We start from the raw sequence: 23099 nt of genomic DNA on the forward strand, positions 1-23099 counted from the left end.
AGCCGTCACGACGTGCATCCCGGGGAATGGTCGCTTCACCCAGAGGTATTTCAGCTACTAGTGGACAGATGGGGGCTGCCGGAGCTGGACTTGATGGCCTCCTTTCACAATCACAAGTTGCCCGTTTACGGGTCAAGGACAAGAGACGCAGGCGCCTGTCTGGTAGACGCGCTGTCGGTGAAATGGACGTTTCACCTGGCGTATCTGTTTCCTCCGATATCCCTACTTCCTCGGGTTCTGCGGAAATTCAAGCAGGACGGCGGCACGCTATCGCTGGTGGCTCCGGCGTGGCCCAGCCGTCCTTGGTACTCCGATCTGAGGAGCCTCTCCATCGACGCTCCGTACCTTCTTCCTCAGCGTCGGGACCTGTTGTCTCAAGGGCCCTGCCTTTACCCGGATCTGGGTCGGCTGTTTTTGATGGCATGGCTCTTGAGACAGCCGTCTTGAGGTCGCGGGGCTTCTCCAGTTCGGTTATTGGTACCATGCTCAGGGCACGCAAGCCTGCTTGCACACGGATTTACCACAGGGTGTGGCGCACTTACTTTCAGTGGTGTGAGTCCAGAAGCTATGATCCTCAGGTGTTCCGAGTTTCTAGGATCTTGGAATTTCTTCAATCAGGTTTGGACCTCGGCTTACGCCTTGCCTCCCTGAAGGTTCATGTGTCCGCCTTGTCCGTGTGGTTCCAACGACGGATTGCTACACTGCCAGTTGTTCACACCTTTTTCCAAGGTATTCTCAGGATCCAGCCTCCCTTCGTACCTCCTGTGGCTCCTTGGGACTTGGCGGTGGTGCTACGGGTCCTACAGGGTCCCCCTTTTGAGCCTCTTGAGTAAGCGGAACTCAAGTGGCTGACGTTTAAGACCGTTTTTCTCCTGGCGATTGCTTCTGCCAGGAGGGTGTCAGAATTGGGGGCGCTTTCCTGTCGCCCTACTTTTCTGATTTTTCACCAGGACAGAGCGGTGCTCCGCACTCGTCCTGAGTTTTTGCCCAAAGTGGTCTCAAAGTTTCACATTAATCAGGAACTTGTTGTGCCAGCGTTTCAGTCACCTCATCTTTCTGCTGGTGAGGCTTCCTTAGATGTCGTCCGGGCGCTTAGAATCTATGTGGACCAGACTGCTTCGGTTAGGAAGTCTGATTCCTTATTTGTCCTCTTCGGTTTTCACAAGAGGGGTTGGCCTGCCAACGAACAAACGTTAGCCCGTTGGCTTCGTTCCATTATTTGTGAGGCTTATGCACGGGAAGGTTTGCCTGTGCCAGCCTCTGTTAAGGCTCATTCCACTCGTTCTGTGGGTCCCTCTTGGGCTGCTAGACGTGGCGCTTCTGCTGTTCAGCTGTGTAAGGCGGCCACTTGGTCTTCAATTCAATTTAGACGTTTTTGAGGTTTTATGCGTTTGACACCTTAGCCTCTCAGGATGCATCCTTTGGGCGCCGGGTACTCCTTTCAGCACAGGAGCGTCCCCGCCCTTAGTTGAACTGCTTTGGGACATCCCCAAGGTCAACCCTGTGGACCCCCTATGGACCCTGAAGTAAAAAACAAGAGATATGGTAAGAACTTACCTTTGTTATCTCTGTTTCTACAGAGTCCATAGGGTCCACAGGGTGCTCGCCCTGACGCACCTGGCTTCAATATGTGGCTGGTCACCGGTTTTCCGTCTCCCATTTCTGTGAGTATGGTTTCTTGTGTGTTCCAGTCTTCCTTCTCTCTGTTCCATATTCTCCTCTGGCCTTGGCTGCTTACCAACTGAGGTGCCTGTGGCTCGGGGGCGGGGTATAGAGGAGGACGGACCCAAGTGCATCCTGGGAGCAGCAAAGCTTTAACTGCGTGGTGCCCATGGATCCAGATCCAGCTATACCCCAAGGTCAACCCTGTGGACCCTATGGACTTTGTAGAAACAGAGATAACAAAGGTAAGTTCTTACCATGTCTCTTGTTTTTGCGTTAATATCACACCTATGACGTAATTATTGCAGGTTTTAGTTTTACACCGTATTCAATTTCAAAGACTTTTCGCAGGTTCGAAAAGTCTTTGATAAAAAACGGGGATAACTTTTCACCATTGAATAGGTGTCGAAAAAAAGTGCAGAATTGGGGTTTAGGGGTGCAGGCTTAAAAAAAATAGCCTGCACCCCTGGGAATGTCATTTTAAAAATAACTGTGTCAAAAAAAAAAAATAGGGACACCCCAAAAAATGTATTTAAAAATGGGGGTGAAAAAAAAAATGGGAAAAAATTGTTTAAAACTAGGGAAATAGGTTCAGGGCTATTCTGCAAGTATGCGGCAGGTGTATTATAGAATAGATTATTAGCGGCAGGTGCACAATTGCAGAATTTTAAAAAACTTACTTTAGGGACATCAAAATATGCTAGTACCCATTTTCATGTACCCCAAATTTGATGGGACCACTTAAAAAAACGAAAAAAATAACCTAAGTGCTCTTCTGCATCACTTCTTCAATGTCGGGGAAAAAAACACCTGCCGCAGCTATTTAAATCCCCGACTTTCATTTGCAGGCTAAAACGGGGGTACCCATAGTGATCCCCCATGTTTTTACAACTTTCGGGGTGTCCTAAAAAATTTTTCAGGTAAATTTTAGTTTTTTTACGCAAATCCCACTTCGCAGGTTCCCGTTTTTGGAGGTTTTATATTGAATACAGGGATAAAGCGGGCGCGCGCCCGATACTTTATCCTAGAAAAATCTCCGATGTGGAGCGAATAGTCCAGTACGGACTTTTCGCTCCCATATTGAATACCCCTCTAAATCTCCAATTTTCAACTTTTTTTTTTTTCTTAATTATTATTAAATGTGATCATGTAGTATCTGGTTCAGAGTCTAGACGCTTCTGAGATTATTTGGAGGCGGTGGTGGACTGCTTGGGTCCCTCTTCTCAACCCCTGACCTCTTTCCTATGGGAAGCTACTTGAGACTACGGGAATCAACGCCATCTAAAGAGACATTGGTTCCCACAGACAAACTCCAAAAACGTTGAGCTTTAGTAGCTTGTTGAATACTGGGGGGGCCACATAGGGCCCCTAATAATGAGTGCGCCCATTATTAAAAACATGCGAAGACTAGCGTTTCCGCATGTGTAACGGATCCATTAAGGATGATGAATAGGCCCCTACGACACCGATGTTGAGCTGTACGCACGAAGCTCAAGGAAGATGCAAGTAAATATACTTTAGCATATGCACATAAATTTAATAGTGAAATCTGCATAAGAAAGCAACTCTTTATAATACAGCAGTTATAATCTTCCTTCTCGGGCACAAGTGAATGTAACAATAAGGGCAAGATAAACGACGCCCACAAAATCATATAATATAGGCAGCAGCTATGAAGTAAGCCTATCCGCTTCAGAGGTGAATCCGCAATCAGCCAATCAGAATATAGTTTTTTTTAATTATCACATAAATGTTTTATCAGAGTGTAACCCGTGGGGAAGCCGGCTCTCATGATGTGTTGGGGGGCGGATGTAACCCTTGCTTGGCTTGTCCAGTACAATCGGCCTGATGCTGATTTAAGGCTCATACACACTAGACAATAATTGAACGATATGGAAGATAACGTTATCGTTCATAGCGTTCAATATCGTCCAGTGTGTATGACTGATATCGTTAATGATGCGCGCTCCCACGGATCGTTAATGATGTCTGCCGTCGCCCGAACATACAGGGCAACTTGACGATATCGTCAGGTTGTGCATGTTCAGGGATGAGGGAGGGTGGCGTCACTAAACGATATCGTTCAGTGTGGATGCTCAATGTCGTTCCTGACATTGAGCCCGGTAGTTCAAGGGAAAACGCTTAACAATATCGCTCATGGAACATATCGGTAAGTGTGTATGAGCCTTTAGATGCATTCACATCAAAACAAAGCCGGGTAAAAATGCGTTCGCCCAAAAGCGCAAATTTACGAATCTATGCTACATCGGATTGTACAGTATTTGCGTGTGACTGTTTAAAGCTCAGCTCTTCAGTGCAATTTACATTTTGTCCCATTTCGCTCAGTAGTTACTTCATTTTGCCATAATCCTGTGAAAGTGACTTTTGCAGGCTGTATGGAATAAGACCCATTATGTTGCAGTTCCACTGAATACCAGTGGAGGGAGATATTGCATTATTTTTGTATCGCTGGACCAAGTTTTTTTAAATAAAGTTAGACCACATTTTGTTGCCTTATTCTAAGGCCCGTATTCAATTTGAGCTGAGCCGCGATACTTTTTCAACTCCCGGACTTTTCGCCTACATCGCGTGTTTTGCAGGCGGAAAAGTATTGCGTATCGCCGTATTCAATTTGAAAGTAGGCGAAATCGGGACCCGGCGAAACTTAAATAAGCGGAAAGTACTGCCAGATTTGGGGAAATCAGCCTGTCTCCTCTCAAAAGATGCTCTGACATGGGGGTTAGATATGGTTACCCCCAATTTGGCTTGCTGAAGGTATTTGGTGTTTTTAAATGGGCTCAATAGCTGCTAAATAGCGTTTTTGTATACGTGGTGCAGAATAGTATTCAGGAGTATTTTTTCCAGAAAAGAACGTATCCCAGCAAATTTGGGGTACTTGAAAATGGGGGTCAGCATATTTTAAAGTTGCTAAAGTAAAGTTTAAAAAAAACTTGAAAAATCCACCTGCAGCAAGTCCCTGCAGTTAAAAACACCTGGGGCATACTTGGGGACCCCCCCCAGAGTCAAGTTCGCTAGTTTTTAACTTTGTCCCCCAACATTTTTTATTTTTTTTTTGCCACCAAGTTCAAAGTGATTTTTTGGGGTGTCCTTAAGTTTTGTTTTTTTTTATATTTATTTATTTTTTGACACCGTTTACCTTTGGGGGACTGTCTGAAGGCTGCACGGGGGTTCCCGCAACGTTGCACCCCAAAACCCCAATTCTGCACTTTTTTCCACCTGCTATTCATAGGCGAAACTTTTCCGCCTATTACATTGCATTGACGTTCCGCCTAGGCGAAAAGTCTTCCAAATTGAATACGGAGTAAAATCAAAACTGGCGAAAATGACGTCATCTGCGAAAAGTTTTTGCCAAAAACACGTGAAAACTGCTTTTCACCTCAAATTGAATACGGGCCTAAAGCTGCATACACAAGTAAAGATTTTCTGTCCAACCATCCAGCTAGTTGATTGGTTGGAATGAAAATCTGGTAATGTATGGGAGTAACTGACAATCAGCAATTTGCTCCCAAACGCCGGAAAATGGACAAAAACTGTTGTTTGAACAAATTGTTTAGATCAAACCTTTAACAAACTTGTCTGACCGACCATTTTCATCTGTTTTCTGGCATTTAGGAGCAAATTGCTGATCATCAGTTACTCCCATACATTACCAGATTCTCATTCCAACCAATCAATTAGTTGGATGGTTGGACAGAAAATCTTTACGTGTGTACCCAGCTTTAGGCTTACAAGGTTTATGATACATTAGCTGATCTATGTTATTACTTATTACTAAGAACAGTTTGCGGTTGTTTTAAAAATAATAATCTATATAATAGTTCTGTGAGGTCTGTTGTGTTTCCAACATGCACGTGTAGTGGGAGCTGGGTCCTGTACCCCAAAGGCTCCTATTTCTAGGGATGGGACAGACACAGGGCCTGTCTCCGAGATTTACGCTAATGCAATTGCAACTGCATTCTCTCATGGATCAACCGTGGTTAAAATATGCTAATGCCTTCCAAAGCACAGCCCAGCATAGAGATGCCCACTGCTGCCCTCTCATATCCGTATGACGATGTGCAGCAGCCTAAACATCGATACCATCGATGCACATGGGGCAGTCACACTGCATGTAAGACCAGCCGCAAACACTGCCGCTCTCCTGACACACAGAGAGGTCTCATTCTGCGGTGGAGAACACAATGGCTAATTTATGCACGCCCATGAAACTGCGTTTAGGCAGTCAGATACGCCTGTTTTTACTAACCCCCCACTCCCCCCTCATTACCACCCCCAAACGCTGACTACCTGTCACTCACTTTGTGAGTGGTTTCTCTGTGAGAGCATAATCGCGATGTAAACGCTGCATGTGTGCAGTGCAGCTTCAGCACAATGACGAACAAATCGCTCGTTCTGCGCAAATATCGTCTTTGTGAAAATCTCTGAATCGGGCCCATAGCCTGGGAGGAGGACCAGACGGCCACTAATGAGGGATGGACGTCAGAAACCTGCCATCAAATGGTTACCGGTCTTCCAACATTAAATCTGGTGATGTGGTGGCTGCTAGCTATGGCATCACAACCATTCGATGGTATAACCATCGATGATTATATTCTAGCTAAACTGCGAACACCACTTCCAGGTGTCCGCAGCTGAAAGACTACAACCATCCATCGGATAGGAATTGGAAAGCTGCATCCGATGGCTGGCTACCATTGAATACTCGCAATTCTAAGGAAAAAGAACTTCCATTGAATCTGGAACATTGATGGTTGTTAACCATCGGCTTCTGACGTCCATCCCTACCTCTAAGAAAGGGGTAAGCATGGGGGGGGGGGGAAAGTGACCAAGGAAACCAGGCCGCCGGGGGGGGGGGGGGGGGGGTGAGAGAGGGCAGGATGGAACGAGGTGGGGGGAGAGGGATGATAGAGCAGCAGAGAGGGACTAAGCAGCCGACAGTGAGGGGGCGGAAGCAGACTGAGGTTACCTGGATTCTGGGCCTAATTCAGACCCGCTCGCGAGCGCTGAACGCTCGCAAGCGGGTCGATGGTGCCCAAGTGCGCATGCGCACGACGGAGGGAGCTCTGTCGTGCGCATGCGTGAGACCCGAATAACGACGGCCAAGCCGTCGCTATGGGTCTCGCACCAAAGGGGACATGCTCTCGAATCGATGGTGAGTGACAGCACGCCCCCTTTGGTGGGCGTGGCATAGGGGGTGGCTGCCCAGACGGGTCCGGCCCCACTAACATCACTAGTGATGTGAGTGGGAGTGCTTTTGGCTCTGATAGTAGACGAGACACTACCACAAGGGTCTCGTCGCAAGCCCGATGGTCGCGATGGTCTCGACCATCGCGACCATCTTTTTGGCCGCTCGCATAAGCTGTGGGTGGTCACCCACAGCTATGCGAGCGGCCAGGAGGCCGCTACCAATATCGGCTAGGACGGCCCTGATTCAGAGCGAGCGCTCTTGTTAGAGCGTCCGGCTCTGAATCAGGCCCTCTGTCCCTTTACTAGTAATAATAACAATAATAACACAACAATCCAGTGCTTTGCAGAATTTGTTTTCTTCTCTGCACATTTTGCCAATATAATGATGTGCACGAACGGTGGTTACATATCTGCACGTGTCATTACACTAATAATCTGTATCGGGGACATGACATAGAGGGACTATTTGAGCTAGATGATCAGAATGATGTTGGGAATTAGATGCATGCACATCTCTGATGTTACAATGTGTGTATTACAAGGTTCGGGCTGCGATCTTGGATCATGTCCTTGAGTGGAACAGTTGATGGCGGTTGCTATGTATGGAGAACCTTTCTAGGCTTCCTGCTTGTTCTCACTTAGGGGGAGATGTATCAAGAGTGGAGGAGTGGGCAAGTGAGAAGGTACCCACAGCAACCAATCGGCTCCCATCGAGCATTTATCACATACATTGTATAAAATGATAGGCAGAAACCGTTTGGTTGCTATGGGCAACTTTGCCACTGCACCACTTCTCCACACTTTAGAAGGCTTGATACATCTCCCCTTTACACTCCGCTGGTTATAGTTACCTCTGCTGGTCCCATAGAGCAGTGGTTCTCAAACTTGGTCATCAGGACTCCAAACAGTCCATGTTTTCTAGGTCACCTGGCAGGTGCACATGTGTGTTACCAACTGTCACATTTTAAAGATCCACAAGTGACCTGGAAAACATGAACTTTTGGGGGTCGTGAGCAGGGACGTACTGTCAGGGTAGGCAGGGGAGTCAGAGCCTCCCCTGTCATACTCCTAAGATTTAATATACAAATGATTAGAATAATACATAGAAAATATTTATAACTTGTATACATGATCTTTGTTTATTGTAATCATCGCGTGACCGAAAAGGGTGTGTCCTAATTACAATAGGCCACTCCCCTTAAGTAACGCTAATTGAAGGTGTACCCGTATGGCACACCTCCCATTTAACATCAGGCTGGGGGAGAGCCCAGCACTCCTTCAGTAGCTGGGATGCCCCCAGCCCTCTCCCTGCATGAATGGATGTGTACGGCATCCATTGCTCTTTTCTGGGGCCGACCACCGTTGGGACACTTCGGCCCGCGGGTGTAACAGCGGGGCAGGGCCCGAAAAATGGGACTGTTCCACTGAAAATCTGTATGGTTGGGAGGAGTGTGCCCTCTATGGGGTGGCGCCCCTGATCGACCACACTGGTCGAACATGCCTCGAGCCGGCCCTGGCCAGATCTCTTAATAAGTGATTGGGGAAGCAAGTGGGTGTTTTCAGGGTAGTTGGAGGTCTAAGAGGTGTTTTGGGATAAATAGCATTCTAATGGGTATATAGATGTGAGCATTGTGAGGAATCAGAGGCCCTGATTCAGGGCCGGACGCTCTTACAGAGCGCTCGCTCTGAATCAGGGCCGTCCCTCTGAATTTAAGAGCGGCCTCCTGACCGCTCGCATAGCTGTGGGTGACCACCCACAGCTATAGCGAGCGGCCAAAATGATGGTCGCGATGGTCAAGACCATCGCGACCATCGGGCTTGCGACGAGACCCTTGCGGTAGGGTCTCGTGGCCGCAAGCCCTGGAGTGCTTTTGGCTCCATGGGAACGCCTCCGTCTGGGCAGCCACGCCCACCAAAGGGGGCGTGCTGTCACCCACCATCGACAGCACGCGCCCTTTGGTGCTAGACCCATAACGACGGTTTGGCCGTCGTTATTCGGGTCTCGCGCATGACGGAGCCGCCTCCGTCATGCGCACTTGGCCGACATCGACCCGCTTGCGAGCGCTCAGCGCTCGCGAGCGGGTCTGAATTAGGCCCAGAGAGCGGTTTTGGGGGAAGTAATAATTTTGAATATCATGTATGGTCTACATGGCAAGTACTATAGTGTCTATTTGATTACATTTATTATTTTGACACCTTACTGAGATTAATGGTACTGTGCGGTCTTTTCTAAAGGTTTTTGGCTATTTGGGGCCCAGGGAGTGCACCCGGTTGCCCATCACTGCTGTAGGCCATGTTCTTTATCTGCAAGTAGAACCCACGTAAGAACTTTCCACTCGCTAATAAACGTGCGCAAAGTGTCTTTCTTGTTCCCCGCTAGAGGGGATAGGGCAGGAAAATACTTTGCAGCTCCTGACAGCGTTGGAGGAAGACTGAGACCATATCTTTGGAACAGATATTTTTCCTTAGGACAGAAGGGCTGAGCAGAACTGCTTAGCAAACAGTCTGTGCCGTGTGTTGTTTTCCCAACCTATAAAGAGACGCTGTCACTCGCTCGCCTTTCCCCAAATTGCAGTAGATAAAAGAGATGTTTCCATCTGTCACCTCCCTGCTGGAGGGTGTGTGGAGCGTCTGATGTGTGTGGATGTGCTTGTAATACACCAGTGCCTTTCACTGCCCGCAGCAAGGAGAGAACAACTACAAGAGCGGCACAAGGAGGAATGAGCGGAGGAGAGCCGTTACCAGGAAAACAATCTCTCTGACCAACTTCCTGTAACTCTCTATAAAGGCAAAACTTTGTAACAGCTACAGTGATCGTATGAGGTATCTTAGGAGTAACTGGGCCATGCTAGAGCCTGGTATATGGGGACAGGAATAGGCAACCTGCAGCCTTTCTATCTACCCATCTCAGTATACACAACCAGCCGGGGCATGCTGGGACTTCTAGTTCCACAGCTAAGAGCCATAGGGACCTGCGCAGGCTGTGAGAGACCAGCGCAGGCTGCGGACGTTTGGGACCGGGGAGTAGGCGGGGCCAGCCTCCATTCCCAGAAACAGGGGAGTGTTGTCCCCGTTTTCTGGGAGTGGCGAGACCAGGGTCTGTATCTTCCGACTGCAAGGGGCAATCTGAGTAACCTCAGGGTTACTTACATGGCCGATGGTCTTCCAGAAAATGGGATGCTGCCTGTATAATCTTGTTTTCTCTTTTATCCTCTAAATCATGGGTGGGGAATCTGTTTCCCGCCGAGGGCCATTTTGATATATGTAGCATTATTTGCGGGCCTGGTGCAGGTCACGCCCCCTCCGTGTGATGTCACACAGGGGCGGGGCCTCAATCGCCGGTAATTGCCTGAGGATGCTCCAGGGAGCTGTAAGGGCAGCGGTGTGACTGTCTGAAGCGTCCTAAGCAGTCGGCCATGCTGCATAGATTCTGGCTGTAGTGTGCCATTCTAGGCCCCCTGCTAGGCAAATGAGGCTAGCAGAAAAAAAGCTCAGAGGGCCAGACCAAATGATTCCGCAGGCATGTGTTTGTGAATGTTAAAAATGTAAAAGGCATTTATAGAAGAACAAAATCTAACATATAGGGGAGATGTGCTAAGCTTTGGAGAGGGAATCTGTATGATTTACCGCCGGACCCATGCCTGGCGGTTGGAATTCCGACAGCGGCATCCCGGCAGAGGAGGAAATCCCGATCGTCCCCAGGTAAGTATTGACTAACCTATTTCTAACCCTAACCCTCCCTTAGGGGTGCCTAACCCTAACCTTCCCCCCCCCTTCCTCGCCGCCTAACCATAATCACCCCTCTAAGTGCCTAAACCTAACTCCCCCTTCTCCGCCGCCTAAACCTAAGTCCACTGGGGGGTGCCTAACGCTAACCCCCCCTTCACCTGGCCTAAACCTAACCTCCCGGGGGGGTGCCTAACCCTAAGTCCCCCCCCGCGGCTATCCACGCGCGGCGCCCGGCATCCCTTCGATCGGGTTGGTAGGCGTCTGGTTCCCAGCGTATGTCTAGTGACAGGCGTCGGCATATCGACGCCTGTCTTTAGACCCTTGCCGGGATATGTCAGTCGGGCAGGCTGTCTGGATTAGGCCCGCCAGTTTCCCGACTGCATACCTTGGAGAGAGATAAAGTGGAGAGAGCTAAAGTTCCAACCAATCGGCTCCTAACTGTCGCTTTTCAAACAAATCCTGTAACATGCCAGTTAGGAGCTGATTGGTTGGCACTTTATCCCTCTCTACTTTATCACTCTCTACTTTATCACTCTCCAAGGCTTAAGCCTCATACTCGCTAGACGATGTGTGTATGCGGCGATATCTTCTGCGGCGGGTGTTTCTTCTGCCAAATGCAAAGAAAGTGATAGCACATTGAAGAAAAAATGGGGAAAGGCATTTCTGTTATCCTGTGTAAATGGGTAAAGGATGTAGATTATATTCCTTGCCGATTATTGATAGTATAGTGTGTGTGTGTATGTATATATATATATATATATATATATAAATATAGTATTCACTTACATAGAAATATCGTATTTATTTACACATTGTGTATCACTATAGGGGGGACACTGAGTCCGGGGGCAGCACTGTCTGTAGATCCGCGGCTGGTCAGGTTTGCTGTATTGCAGCATCTTTCAGTTAATCATCTGTGATTATAGGATCTGACACAAATGATGACACAAAGGACCCAGAAAGCACAGAAACATAGGAACGGGCGCTGTTTTCTGCTTTCAGGCCCGAAAGGCCTTCAATATGCTCAGTTACACAATTCCCTTACAAAAATGAGGAAAGCCACTAATTATAATTATTATATATCATAGTCTGTGTATTTAGCAAAAAAACCCAAATAATTGCTTAAATAACAGATATTTGACTGAAAGAGCTACAGTAGAATTCTGAATGACAGATTTACAGTTAATGCAAATGCTGTCTATGGATTGGTGGATGTACCCGGGATGTGCTATGCTTTATCATTTGAGCTTTTTGTCCTTAATTAGAACACCTTTAACCAGTCTCCAAGCTGTTGGATATTGTCAGAATTAGACTTATTAGATGTCTTTTGCGAACCATGATCTTGTAGAAAACGTTAATGCTTTATGCCGATGGACATTATATGCAGCTCGATACATCTCTCTGCTTCCCCTGGCATATAGCATGGTCCTGTACACACATACACATACATTGTGCACTAGAAAATCTTTCACCAACCATATCGTTATATGTATTTCAGGAACTCCTTTGGACAAACGGAGGCTAAGTACTAATATTGTCTCATCCAATCCAAATATGGAAGACTTTCTGGACACCGCCGTGGAGAAAGCCAAGACGAAATTCCGTGGGGCCCAAGCTCCGTTAGCCTGCATCGAAGCTGTAAGGGCCTCTGTCCACCTACCGTACCATCGAGGCGTGGAGAAGGAGAGGCAGCTGTTCCTCTCCCTCTGGGCCACAGGCCAGCCTCAGGCACAGCAGTACGCCTTCTTCTCCGAGAGGAACGTGGGCAAGTGGACGCACCCATCAGGTGGCAGATGGGACACGGTGCTGCCGAAACCTGTCCGCACAGCAGCCGTCATAGGTAGGTTGCAACCCACTGTCTCACACTTTTACTTTACTAACGTTTTACTTGTTCAGGGACTTTGTATGACATTAAAGCTGCTTTCCCCCGTTGCCATGGGGATGCAAAATTACCATTCATGTATATATAGAAAAGAATTGGTCAGGAATGTGTCCAAAATGCTTTACTACTGATTTCAAAGAAATCGTGGCCAATTAACTCTTTGTAGAAATAGGCCTTAGTGACAGATGAATATGGTGAACATTTCAAATTGTGATAAAATAAAATACTGGAATATAAATATTGCTTGGCATATAGGGGCCCTGTGGCGGGAGTGGCCCATGCGACCAGCAGCGCTATACAGACCGGTGGCAGCAGCACCTTCACCCACTACTCATACCAATGTCACTGTGTGCCCTGTGCACAGACTGCTATGTAACCTCTCCTATTCACCCACCACTCACACCTATGTCACTGTGTGTCCTGTGCACAGACTGCTATGTAACCTATCCTATTCACCCGCCACTCACACCAATGTCACTGTGTGCCCTGTGCACAGACTGCTATGTAACCTCTCCTATTCACCCGCCTCTCACACCAATGTCACTGTGTGCCCTGTGCACAGACTGCTAGGTAACCTGTCCTATTCACCCACCACTCACCCCAATGTCACTGTGTGCCCTGTGCACAGACTGCTAGGTAACCTGTCCTATTCACCCACCACTCACCCCAATGTCACTGTGTGCCCTGTGCACAGACTGCTATGTAACCTCTCCTATTCACCCGCTGTGCGCGGCGTGGCATGACATCAAAGTTCACGCGCAGTACCCAGCGCCCGCCCCCCCCCGCTCATTGTCCAACTCAATCCTGGGATTAAGCGATTTTCAATCCTGAATCCCGTGATTGAAAAAAAACGACCTGGGATTGGCCTCCCTAGTTATTATTACTGCCATTTGTAGACACGTGAATATTTGTAATGTAAAGGGTGGTAACAATACACTGCCCAGTTTCTGGAAAATAAGCGATATCTCAATGTATTAAAAATATATCAAATAAAAAAATTAAATATAAAAGGGAAACGGCAAAAAAAGTTAAGATACACAAAAAAAAAAACCTAAACTAAAATTAGTCTTGCAGTATATCACTTTGCAGTGCGTTCCGCGGATGTGTCCGCTTGATCGGACGGACACATCCGTGAAACACATTGCAGAGTGATATACTATAATACTATTTTTATTTTATGGCGGAAGGTGCAGAACCATGAATGGCGGTAGCAGCGCTCAATGTTGATAGACTATTGCTTAAGCACAGGGACTGGTCTGTATTTGGTATATGGTCTGGTCCCAGTTGTTTCGGTGCTCTTAGAGCAGGGGTGGGGAAGTTTTTTTTCTACCGAGGGCCATTTTGCTATATATAACATTATTTGTGGGCCTGCTGCAGGCCATGCCCCCTCCCTGTGACATCACACGGGGGCGGAGCCACAATAGCCGGTGATTACAGCAATGCCCAGAGCATCCTGAGGATGCTTCGGGGAGCTGTAAGGGCAGCGGTGTGACCGTCTGAAGAGTCCTAAGGACGCTCCAGGCGGCCCTGCTGCATAGAATCTGGCAGATGAGGCTAGCAGAAAAATGCTCAGAGGGCCAGACCAAATGATTCTGTGGGCCTTATACGGCCCCTGGGCCTGAGGTTCCCCATCCATGTCTTAGAGGCTGTTAGGCCTGCACTAGAACTGAGTTCTCCATCTCAAGGAGGCCATCTCCGGAGGAATAGTCTCTGCTTGGTGGTGAATCCCTGATTTTCTGTAGGTATTCCCTATCAGGAGAACACACATGCCAGATTTTGCCCTTGATTGCCATATTGTGCGCCGGCATTGGACACTAAGCCGCACTGTATTGTCCACAATCATTTGCCGTTCCCCTATACGTTTTACTATCATGTTGCCTGTTTCTGTGCACAGGCGGAGGCTGTATTTGTTGTTAAGCAAACACTGTATTCAAATTTGGTATATGCTTAATAATATAAATCTTAGCTATATGATTTTATTTATCCTAGAGCTTTCCTTGCTGAAAAAAAATAAACATTGGGTACACACTAGACAATCCCGCGTATCGGAGCGACATATTGTGTGTGTATCATCTAGTGTGTACCCATGGTTTCTGCCCTCCCACGGGTCGTTAGCGGCAACGCTCGTCGGCCAGTGACGTGCGGTGCCTCCCCAGCCAGGTAAATGGCTGGGGAGGCGCTGGCTAGTATCAGAGCCAGATTTAAACATAGATATATGAACCCGAGGATACGTGTGGGCATTATACAAAGGTGCAGCAGTATATAGTGCTGGAAATTTGATGAGTTTTGATCAGGGATGTGCAGAAAAGGTAGACAGGGGAGGCAGTGCCTCACCTGCCATAGACTTTGTATCATTCTAATAATTTTTATAGTCAAGACTTTGTAATAAAAAGAAGATATTTATAATATTTTCTTCAAAGTTTTGACTATAAAAACTGATAAGAAAAAATGAGAGTATACCTGAGTATGACAGGAGAGGCTCCGCAAACCTGCCTCACGTGACCGCACATCACTGCCATCGACCCTACTGCAGGGCCGTCGGGGGTTGTCGCTAACTATGTCATGCAGCAGAATTCAGCATGACACGTCCCTCCTCCCCTGTCGGACCCAGCACGTCTGGTCCCACCGCTGGCGATGTCGCGCTGGGTACACGTGTGCCCAGTTTTAGAGATGCTCTTTTAAATATTTTATAAAATCTCAACTTTATGCATTAGTGTTTATTGTCACCATATAGGGTACCAGACTCTGTCCGCCTAAGGATCCTAGACATTAAGTAAATTAAGTAATATCACCAGTAAGAACGGGATGCAGTCATAATCCCGACCGCGGGTATTCCAGCGTTCAGAGAGGGTTAGGGGTAGGGAGACGGGGAGTGTTAGGATACCGACCGTCAGGTGTTGGTATTCTAACCCTGTCGTGATGCCGGCGTCGGGATTCAGACCACCGGCATCCCGTACCCAACCCGTAAGTAGATATTTAGGGTTATATTCCATCACTTAGTTTTGTAAGTCTGATAGTCAAGATGACTGATTGCAGTCAGCAGCCTTGTACAGCTTGCAGCATGTAACTGGTTAATCTCATGCATACCTCCCCTAATTTTACTCTGCAGATGAATGACGGAGCTACAGTACAACAACCGTGTAATTAATTTATCTTTCCCCCGCTATAAATAGGACCACACAGAACAGAACTGTTTGTTGACACCTGGATTTTCATGAAAAGCTTCAAGGCAGCCGCTTCCAGATATAATAGAGTTATTAATTTTTCATACACTACCGTAAATGAGATCTCGCTGTAATACAGCTGGTCTCAGAAAGACTTTATGTATATTAATGCCATTAATCACCAGATTTTTTTCTTTCCCCTACGTCCTAGAGCTGCCCAGCATGCAGTATGTAGATGATATCACTAGCAGGGCAGGATAACCTGGGGGCACATTGGATTTCTGGACGGCAGGGAACCTCTCCTGCTCTAGGCACTGTCTGAGTTTCTGGACCCATTTCAGGCTGAGTAGTCTGTGATGTGATCTCTCCACGTAGATTGCACCTTAATTCATAAATACCTACGTAAAACGTTTCCCTACCACTACAGGCATGAAGTTGCCAGACATCTGAGACATACCTTATTAATACAGCATAACCGTAGTAATCTGCCTCTTTTTATTCCAAGAGGAGAAATAGACAGCAAGGAAATATATATTATGCAGTAATACTGGCATTCTGCACTCCCCCCGTTTGTATCCAATCTCGTGTCCGGTGCCCTCCAAATTCCCTGAACAGAAATGGAATAAACACAACACCAGGCATCTGTGCCAGCACTCAGGGCGACTTGTAAATAAAACAATGAGCCAGGCTAAAGTATCAATGATGCTTCAGAGCTCTTATTTACAGTTCTTTCATCAGGTTACCGAACTGATGAAAGAAAAAGAACCTCTGAAACGTCGTTGATATTTTAGCCCGGCTCATTGTTTTATTTATAAGTCATCCTGAGTGATATATATATATATATATATATATGTGGTATGTAGGGCACCCGATGAATACCACCTCTGTATGTATACCTATGATGTGAATAAGGCTTCTTAAACCCCTTTCACATTTTAAACCTTAATAATACGCTTCTCATTCAGAGATGTGCACAATGCCGCTTGCAGTGAGGGTTCCTTCGCAAAGTGACTGACAGGGACCACTTGAGGAGAGGTATTGGGGAGTGTTGATTAAAAACCGCAGGCATGTCGCATCCATTTTCGGGGGGTGGGTCACATCCTGCATCTGCGAACCCGTATGCACCAACATGGCTCCATCGTCTCATTTCCCTTGGCCATTCTGCGTGACCATTGGCTCACTTAGGACCGCTAACATCAAAAGATCTGCGACCGTTTCGGCGTATTTGTATGCACTTGCTTGGATCTGCGAGGCCGCCAGTGGGCATCTCAATACTTTTCCAGCCAGCTACAGCATCAGAATATGATCGCACATCAGCTGCGTGCGGAATCGCTGCAGCGAATGCATTAGCATACGTCTCTCATTAGGCCCTCTGTGCACTTATGTTTTTCAGTTTTGTAGTTATTGCTAATAGTTTTTAGATCCAGTCTTTGGACCTCATCCTGACCTGGTCGCAAGCACAGAGCGCTCCCAACCGGGTCGATGTTTAGGCCCTGCGCACGCGCAGCTTCCGCACTGTGCGTGCGCAAGCCCCGGAGCGAGAGAGAAATTCACTCGCTCCGAAGCGCTCTACAAAAGGGGCGGCTGTCGATGTTGATCGACAGCTCGTCCCGTTTTGTAGGCGTGGCCGGGGGGTGGTTTCACAAACGGAGGCGTTCCTTAAGGAACGCCTGCCGTTTTGTGGGCGGCAGCACTGACATCAGCAGTGATGTCAGTGGGGAGCTTCCTGCTCGATCAGAGCAGGAAGCTCCCTGGGGCTTGCGATTGCCGAGACCCAACCTTAGGGTCTCGTCGCAAGCCCCGATGGTCTTGACCATCGCGACCATCAACCTGGTCGGTCGCTAAAGCTGTGGGTGGTAACCCACAGCTTAGCTAGCGACCAGGAGGCCGCACTTGATTAGACAAGCGCCCGCCCTCATTCAGAGCGAGCGGTCGCTTCTTGCGACCACCTCTGAATGAGGGCCTTTGTGTGATCTCCAGGCCCCACTCATGACACTGTTTGTACTTTGGTGAGGCTCATAAAACCTGTTACAGGTTCAGCTAGAATTACGCCACTTTAGTGTCTCTCCCGCTACCACTTTATGACCGGCCTTTATTAGTTTTGACTACTGTGTTTTTTGGTTTAGCCTCATTTGTGTATTAAATTAATCATGAGACTTTGAGACTGTACATTGTTTGCTTTTTTAGTTGTGTGTTTAGTCTGAATGCTTTGAGAAATGAGCATTCCAATAAAAAGCGCAGCTTGAAGGTACAAAATCATCCGACTGCTATCATAGACCTCAGCACATGTAAGGATATGTACAGTAAGCATTAAGTTCTGATGGCGGGAATACTTGGTCCTAAACAGGGCATTGTGCATTTATCCTGCACTCCGCAAGGAATGAAAGATCAGAAGATGTTCTCGGAGGTGCCACCCAGGGTCGGACTGGCCCGCCGGGGTACAGGGGAAACCCCCGGTGGGCCACACTGCCTGAGGGATTATGGTGTATTTTCTACAATGCACTGCTGTTATTAATCTGGTACATTATCATTCATGCACTAGTAGTATTTAATAACTAATGTGGCCCAGACCATGCACTCTTGAGTCTAATGGTTAGCCAAGCATCTGTAGAGGCATTGTTTGAAGTGTAATTATCTCCAATGTGCTGCCCAGGCTGTGTCTGTCTCGCATAACTGTGTATATATCATTCTACATTCTAGCTCTGTTGTATATGTACTGAGATTAATATACTATAAGAGCACCTTTTATTGAGCTTAGTAAGGCAGCACATTGGAGATGAACATCGCACCTTCCGACAAAGGCAGAGCAGAACCTGGGTCTGCCATGTTCTCCCCTGACATCGGTGCAGTCTGAACAGTAGGGAGAAGGGAGTTTGCTGCAGGGGGACAATAAACTGAACATAAAGTATATTTATAGCTTTCCCCCAAATATAAACAAATCATATATTGCTGCAACCAACAGATTCAGTCATTAATATGTATCCAACTCTGGTGGTTACACTGAAAATTATTGTCCGTACAGGAAATATTTCCCCGGCACATTGTAGTTGTACAAATGAGCAGACTTTCTTTTAGGAATTACTAGTGGTCATAGAGAGGATATGGAGCTGAACAGGGTCCGGTTGGCGGAACGCTTCTTGCATGTTTTCACACTGCGCACATTTAGAGTCTACGAAAATACGGGCAATTACAGAAGAGTCTGTCCTGCCCATAGGCAGGTGTGTACACACGATCTATATCGTCGTTTGCAGATATATCGCGTCGGGGCATGCAGCACGTCAGATGTGATATATCTGAAAGATTTACCAACAATCACGTCACAACAGGCTCCTGCGGCCAGACATATTGGTCAGCCGATTGGTAAGTGTTTAAGCATCAGCCGCATACTAACCAAATGGCTCAGTCAGCTGGCCAATCCGCTGGCAAAGTGTATATCCCACAAGTTCAGTGAGTGCCTGTCAATGGAATACCTGTTTCCAGACCGGTCTTTTGTTCCTACTGTAGGGTAGGTGCAAGTGTGCGCTGAGGGGGTCATTCAGACCCACTCGCGAGCAAAGTTCGCTTGCAAGCGGGTCGATGTTGTGAGAATGCGCATGTGCACGATGGAGGGAGCTCCGTCGTGCGCATGCGCGAGACCCGGCGAGCGACGAGAAATACGTCGCTCGGGGTCTTGCACCAAAGGGGGCGTGCTGTCGATGGTGACTGACAGCATGTCCTCTTTGGTGGGCGTGCCGGGGGCGTGGCGGCCAGACGGAGGCGTTCCCATGGGAACGCCTACCATCTTAGTCCGGCCCCACTGACATCAGTAATGATGTCAGTGGGAGTGACTTTGGCTCTGATAGAGCCAATATCACTCCTGGGCTTGCGGCAGCGAGACCCTACCGCAGGGTCTCGTCGCAAGCCCGATGGTCTTTGACCATCGCGACCATCATCATGGACGCTCGCATAAGCTGTGGGTGGTAACCCAAAGCTATGCGAGCGTCCAAAAGGCCGCTCCACATTTAAATAGGACGGCCCTGATTCAGAGCGAGCGCTCTGGTCAGAGCGTTCAGCTCTGAATCAGGCCCTGATGCCGATGACTAGCAGCAAGCCAAGTGGACACATAAGGGGTGGGCGCCCCGATAGATGCTTATAACTCAGCATATGCCGGAATATACACATTTTTTTCAGTGCATCTAGTTCGGGGACCCCCCTAATTTCCAGCTCCGCACCAGGACCATTGTGTTCAGAGTGGATAACCATTTTTTTCTCTCTTTTCTCCTGAGCATCACTGTTTGTGAGCCTTTAGAAGTAATATTATAGACTGGAGCAACAATTTATACAAATTGATATAAAGAGTATGTATAATATTAATGCTTATTAGAATTCTAATTCATACTTTCCATTTCTCAGGACTGGGAACAATGGGAAGAGGGATAGTCACCTCACTAGCAAAGGCAAATATTCCTGTGGTCGCCCTAGAGCAGGACGCCCAGCAGCTGGATCTGGGGACGAAAGCGGTGATCGCTCTACTGGAACGTGAAGCTGAGAAGTTAAAGAAGCAAGGGTTTGCTCCAGGGAGCGGACTGAGCTCTGTTCACTTCACCCTGGACTTTGGAGAACTGCGAGATGTAGACCTGGTCATTGAGGCGGTGTACGAGAACATGGAACTGAAGAAGCAAATATTCAGTAAGTTGTCAGCGGTCTGTAGACCTGATGCCTTCCTCTGCACCAACACATCAGGACTTAATATTGATGAAATTGCATCTGTCACGGACCGGCCTCACCAAGTCATTGGCACTCACTTCTTCTCTCCTGCCAACATCATGAGGCTCCTTGAAGTGGTGAGAGGCCAGCACACCTCGCTCACTACCATTGCTACAGCAATGAACCTTGGAAAGACATTGGGGAAAGTGGCAGTACTGGTAGGCAACTGTCCCTTATTTGTGGGGAATCGTATGATGGGCCCATACATTGAGCAAGCGAATTACCTTTTAGAGGAAGGATACTATCCTGAAGAAGTAGACAGAGCTCTTGAAGACTTTGGCCTTGCCATGGGTCCTTTTCGCATGATGGACCTGGCCGGTCTGGATGTTGGCTGGAGGTCAAGAATGGAGAAGGGGCTCACTGGTGCCAAGGTTCCCCATGGAACTCCCGCAAGGGAACGCCAAGGTAGTAGGTACAGCCCTCTTGCCGACATGCTGTGTGAATTGGGAAGATTTGGACAAAAGACTGGCAAAGGCTGGTACCAGTATGAGAAGCCTTGGGGCAGAAATGCGAAGCCCGATCCTTGGGTGAAAGATTTCCTGGTGAAATATAGAAGCACTCACCACATAAAGCAGCACCGCTCAAGTCCCGAACAGATTTTGGAACGATGCCTATATGCACTCATCAATGAAGGATTCCGGGTCTTGGAAGATGGAATAGCCTCCGGTCCAGAGGATATCGATGTCATCTACAACAATGGTTATGGCTGGAGTAAGTACAGAGGAGGACCAATGTATTATGCCTCCACTGTTGGCTTGGCTAATGTGTTGGACATGCTGGAGAATTATCACAAGGCCAACCAAGATGTCCCAAGTATGAAACCGACCTTTCTACTTAAAAAGCTTGCAGCCGTGGGAGGTCCTCCGATCAAAGATTGGAGATCACAGCTCGGGAACCTCACTCATAGGCTTTGATTTTAGCCATGGGATATTCCACTTTGAACATTTTGAGATTACTACAAGACCATTATGGTTAATGAAATAACTTCATCAATATATTGGAAATCATGATAAGTAATCCTGCTGACACATAAATGAATCATTCAGAATGCCTGAAAATGTGCAATATATGATTTTTTTTTTTTAATAAATTGAATAAGATTTGTTTAAAAAATATATATTTTATGTGTTTATTTAAACTTTTATGGTAACTTCATCATAATAAGAATAATTTATTATTATTTCTTAAGCAGGCACTTCTAAAGTTAAAAAGGGATTCCTCGTAATTAGCAGTTGATACATTACAATTCTACAGTCCCGAATACATACATATAAATAGATGGTTACAGCCGGAGTGTTTTTTCTCTGGCAAAGCGGTTTCCAGTTTGATGGTCCATGAAATTCCTATTACAGCCAGATACCAAGAAAGCTGTATATGGATGTACTGTTAATGGTGTGTAAACCACTATTTTGGAGAAACCATGGCTATATGCTCACTTCATGTTACAGGTGTGTTAAGGTGCTATACAGGCATGACCCCACTACCGTGTCACCTGCTGGAGTCTGTGGCTCTCCAACGTCTGGTATGAAATCAATATGGATGACACCGTAGTGGGGCGTCCTCTATGCACGGCTGTATAAACAAGGTGCACACGTGTAAATAAGGTGCATACGTGTAATTAAAGTGCATACGTGTCTACTTTTACAAAATAATTTCAGAGAGATTGTGAAATCAGCATCTATGTGCGTGGCACGGGAGAGGGCGTGTACTTCTGCTACTTAGAGGCGTGTTATAAAATTGCCTTCTGTCCAAATGTAAAAGAGCGCAGCAGAGCAAATATATATATAGTCTGACACATATCAGGGACGTTTTATCAGAGGAGGGGCTCCCCGCTGTGCGTAAGACTCACCATTGCTCGCACCATCAGAGATGGCACCTACCTTATGCCATGTGCAATTCTCCTTCTAAACATTGCAGCCAGGGGTCAGTGCAAATGCGCCTTTGGACGCAGAAGCTAACCGCGACACGCCTGCATCTGGCTAGCTGCTAGACCCCCCATATCACCTAGAAACGCCCACCAAAATTGCATTAATCTACTGTACGTGAATTTTCAAACTGCGTCTTTGTGCTGTAACCCCCGCGATGCATGCGCAGACTGAAAACATCGGCGGTTTGTGCACCTTGAATCAGACCCACAGTCGCTGACCCCAGGGGCTCCCTTTTCAGCTTTTGTGATGGCTACAATTCACAAAAAACACCCTGTGTGTGACACCAAAAGGGAAGTCACTTTGTCAACAGTGACGCCATCCACAGCATTATGTTGACAGAACAATGCAGGTACAGTTGTAATATTATTTAAAGCATTTTGACCTCGTCAATTATAACTTTTAAACATGATCGTAAAGCATCGGGTTTAAAGTTATAATGCCGAAACGCTTAAAATACAACCGCATCAGCATTGTCCCGTGGACGTAACGCTGTCTATACTTTAACTGTCAACAAATCGTATGTATTCCCTCCACAAAACAGACGATATGTCCTGGGGCTCTAGCAAACCGTGTCGTAGTGGAATTGGGGAGGGATGCACACACCTGTTCTACCTTCTACCCAGTGTTCCTCTCACAGTCTATATGTCCTGGAGCTCCAGCAAACAGTGTCGTAGTGGAATTGGGGAGGGATGCACACACCTGTTCTACCTTATACCCAGTGTTCCTCTCACAGACTATATGTCCTAGAGCTCTAGCAAACTGTGTCGTAGTGGAATTGGG

At 47.2% G+C, this 23099-nt stretch overlaps 1 protein-coding gene across 1 annotated transcript in view; it reads left to right on the forward strand.

Annotated features, from left to right (window-relative positions):
- Window positions 1–21506, forward strand: part of EHHADH (enoyl-CoA hydratase and 3-hydroxyacyl CoA dehydrogenase) — a 43059-nt gene extending 21553 nt beyond the window's left edge. Inside the window, exons 6-7 of the mRNA XM_088461104.1 lie at window positions 12098–12439; window positions 20038–21506. Of these exons, the coding sequence (XP_088317230.1) occupies window positions 12098–12439; window positions 20038–21305 (1610 nt within the window). The 3' untranslated portion in view covers window positions 21306–21506. The remainder of the gene's footprint in view (window positions 1–12097; window positions 12440–20037) is intronic.
- The last annotated feature ends 1593 nt before the right edge of the window (window positions 21507–23099 follow it).

Source organism: Taudactylus pleione, unplaced genomic scaffold, assembly GCF_031769625.1.
Source record: "Taudactylus pleione unplaced genomic scaffold, aTauple2 ptg001017l, whole genome shotgun sequence".
NCBI lineage: Eukaryota > Metazoa > Chordata > Amphibia > Anura > Myobatrachidae > Taudactylus > Taudactylus pleione.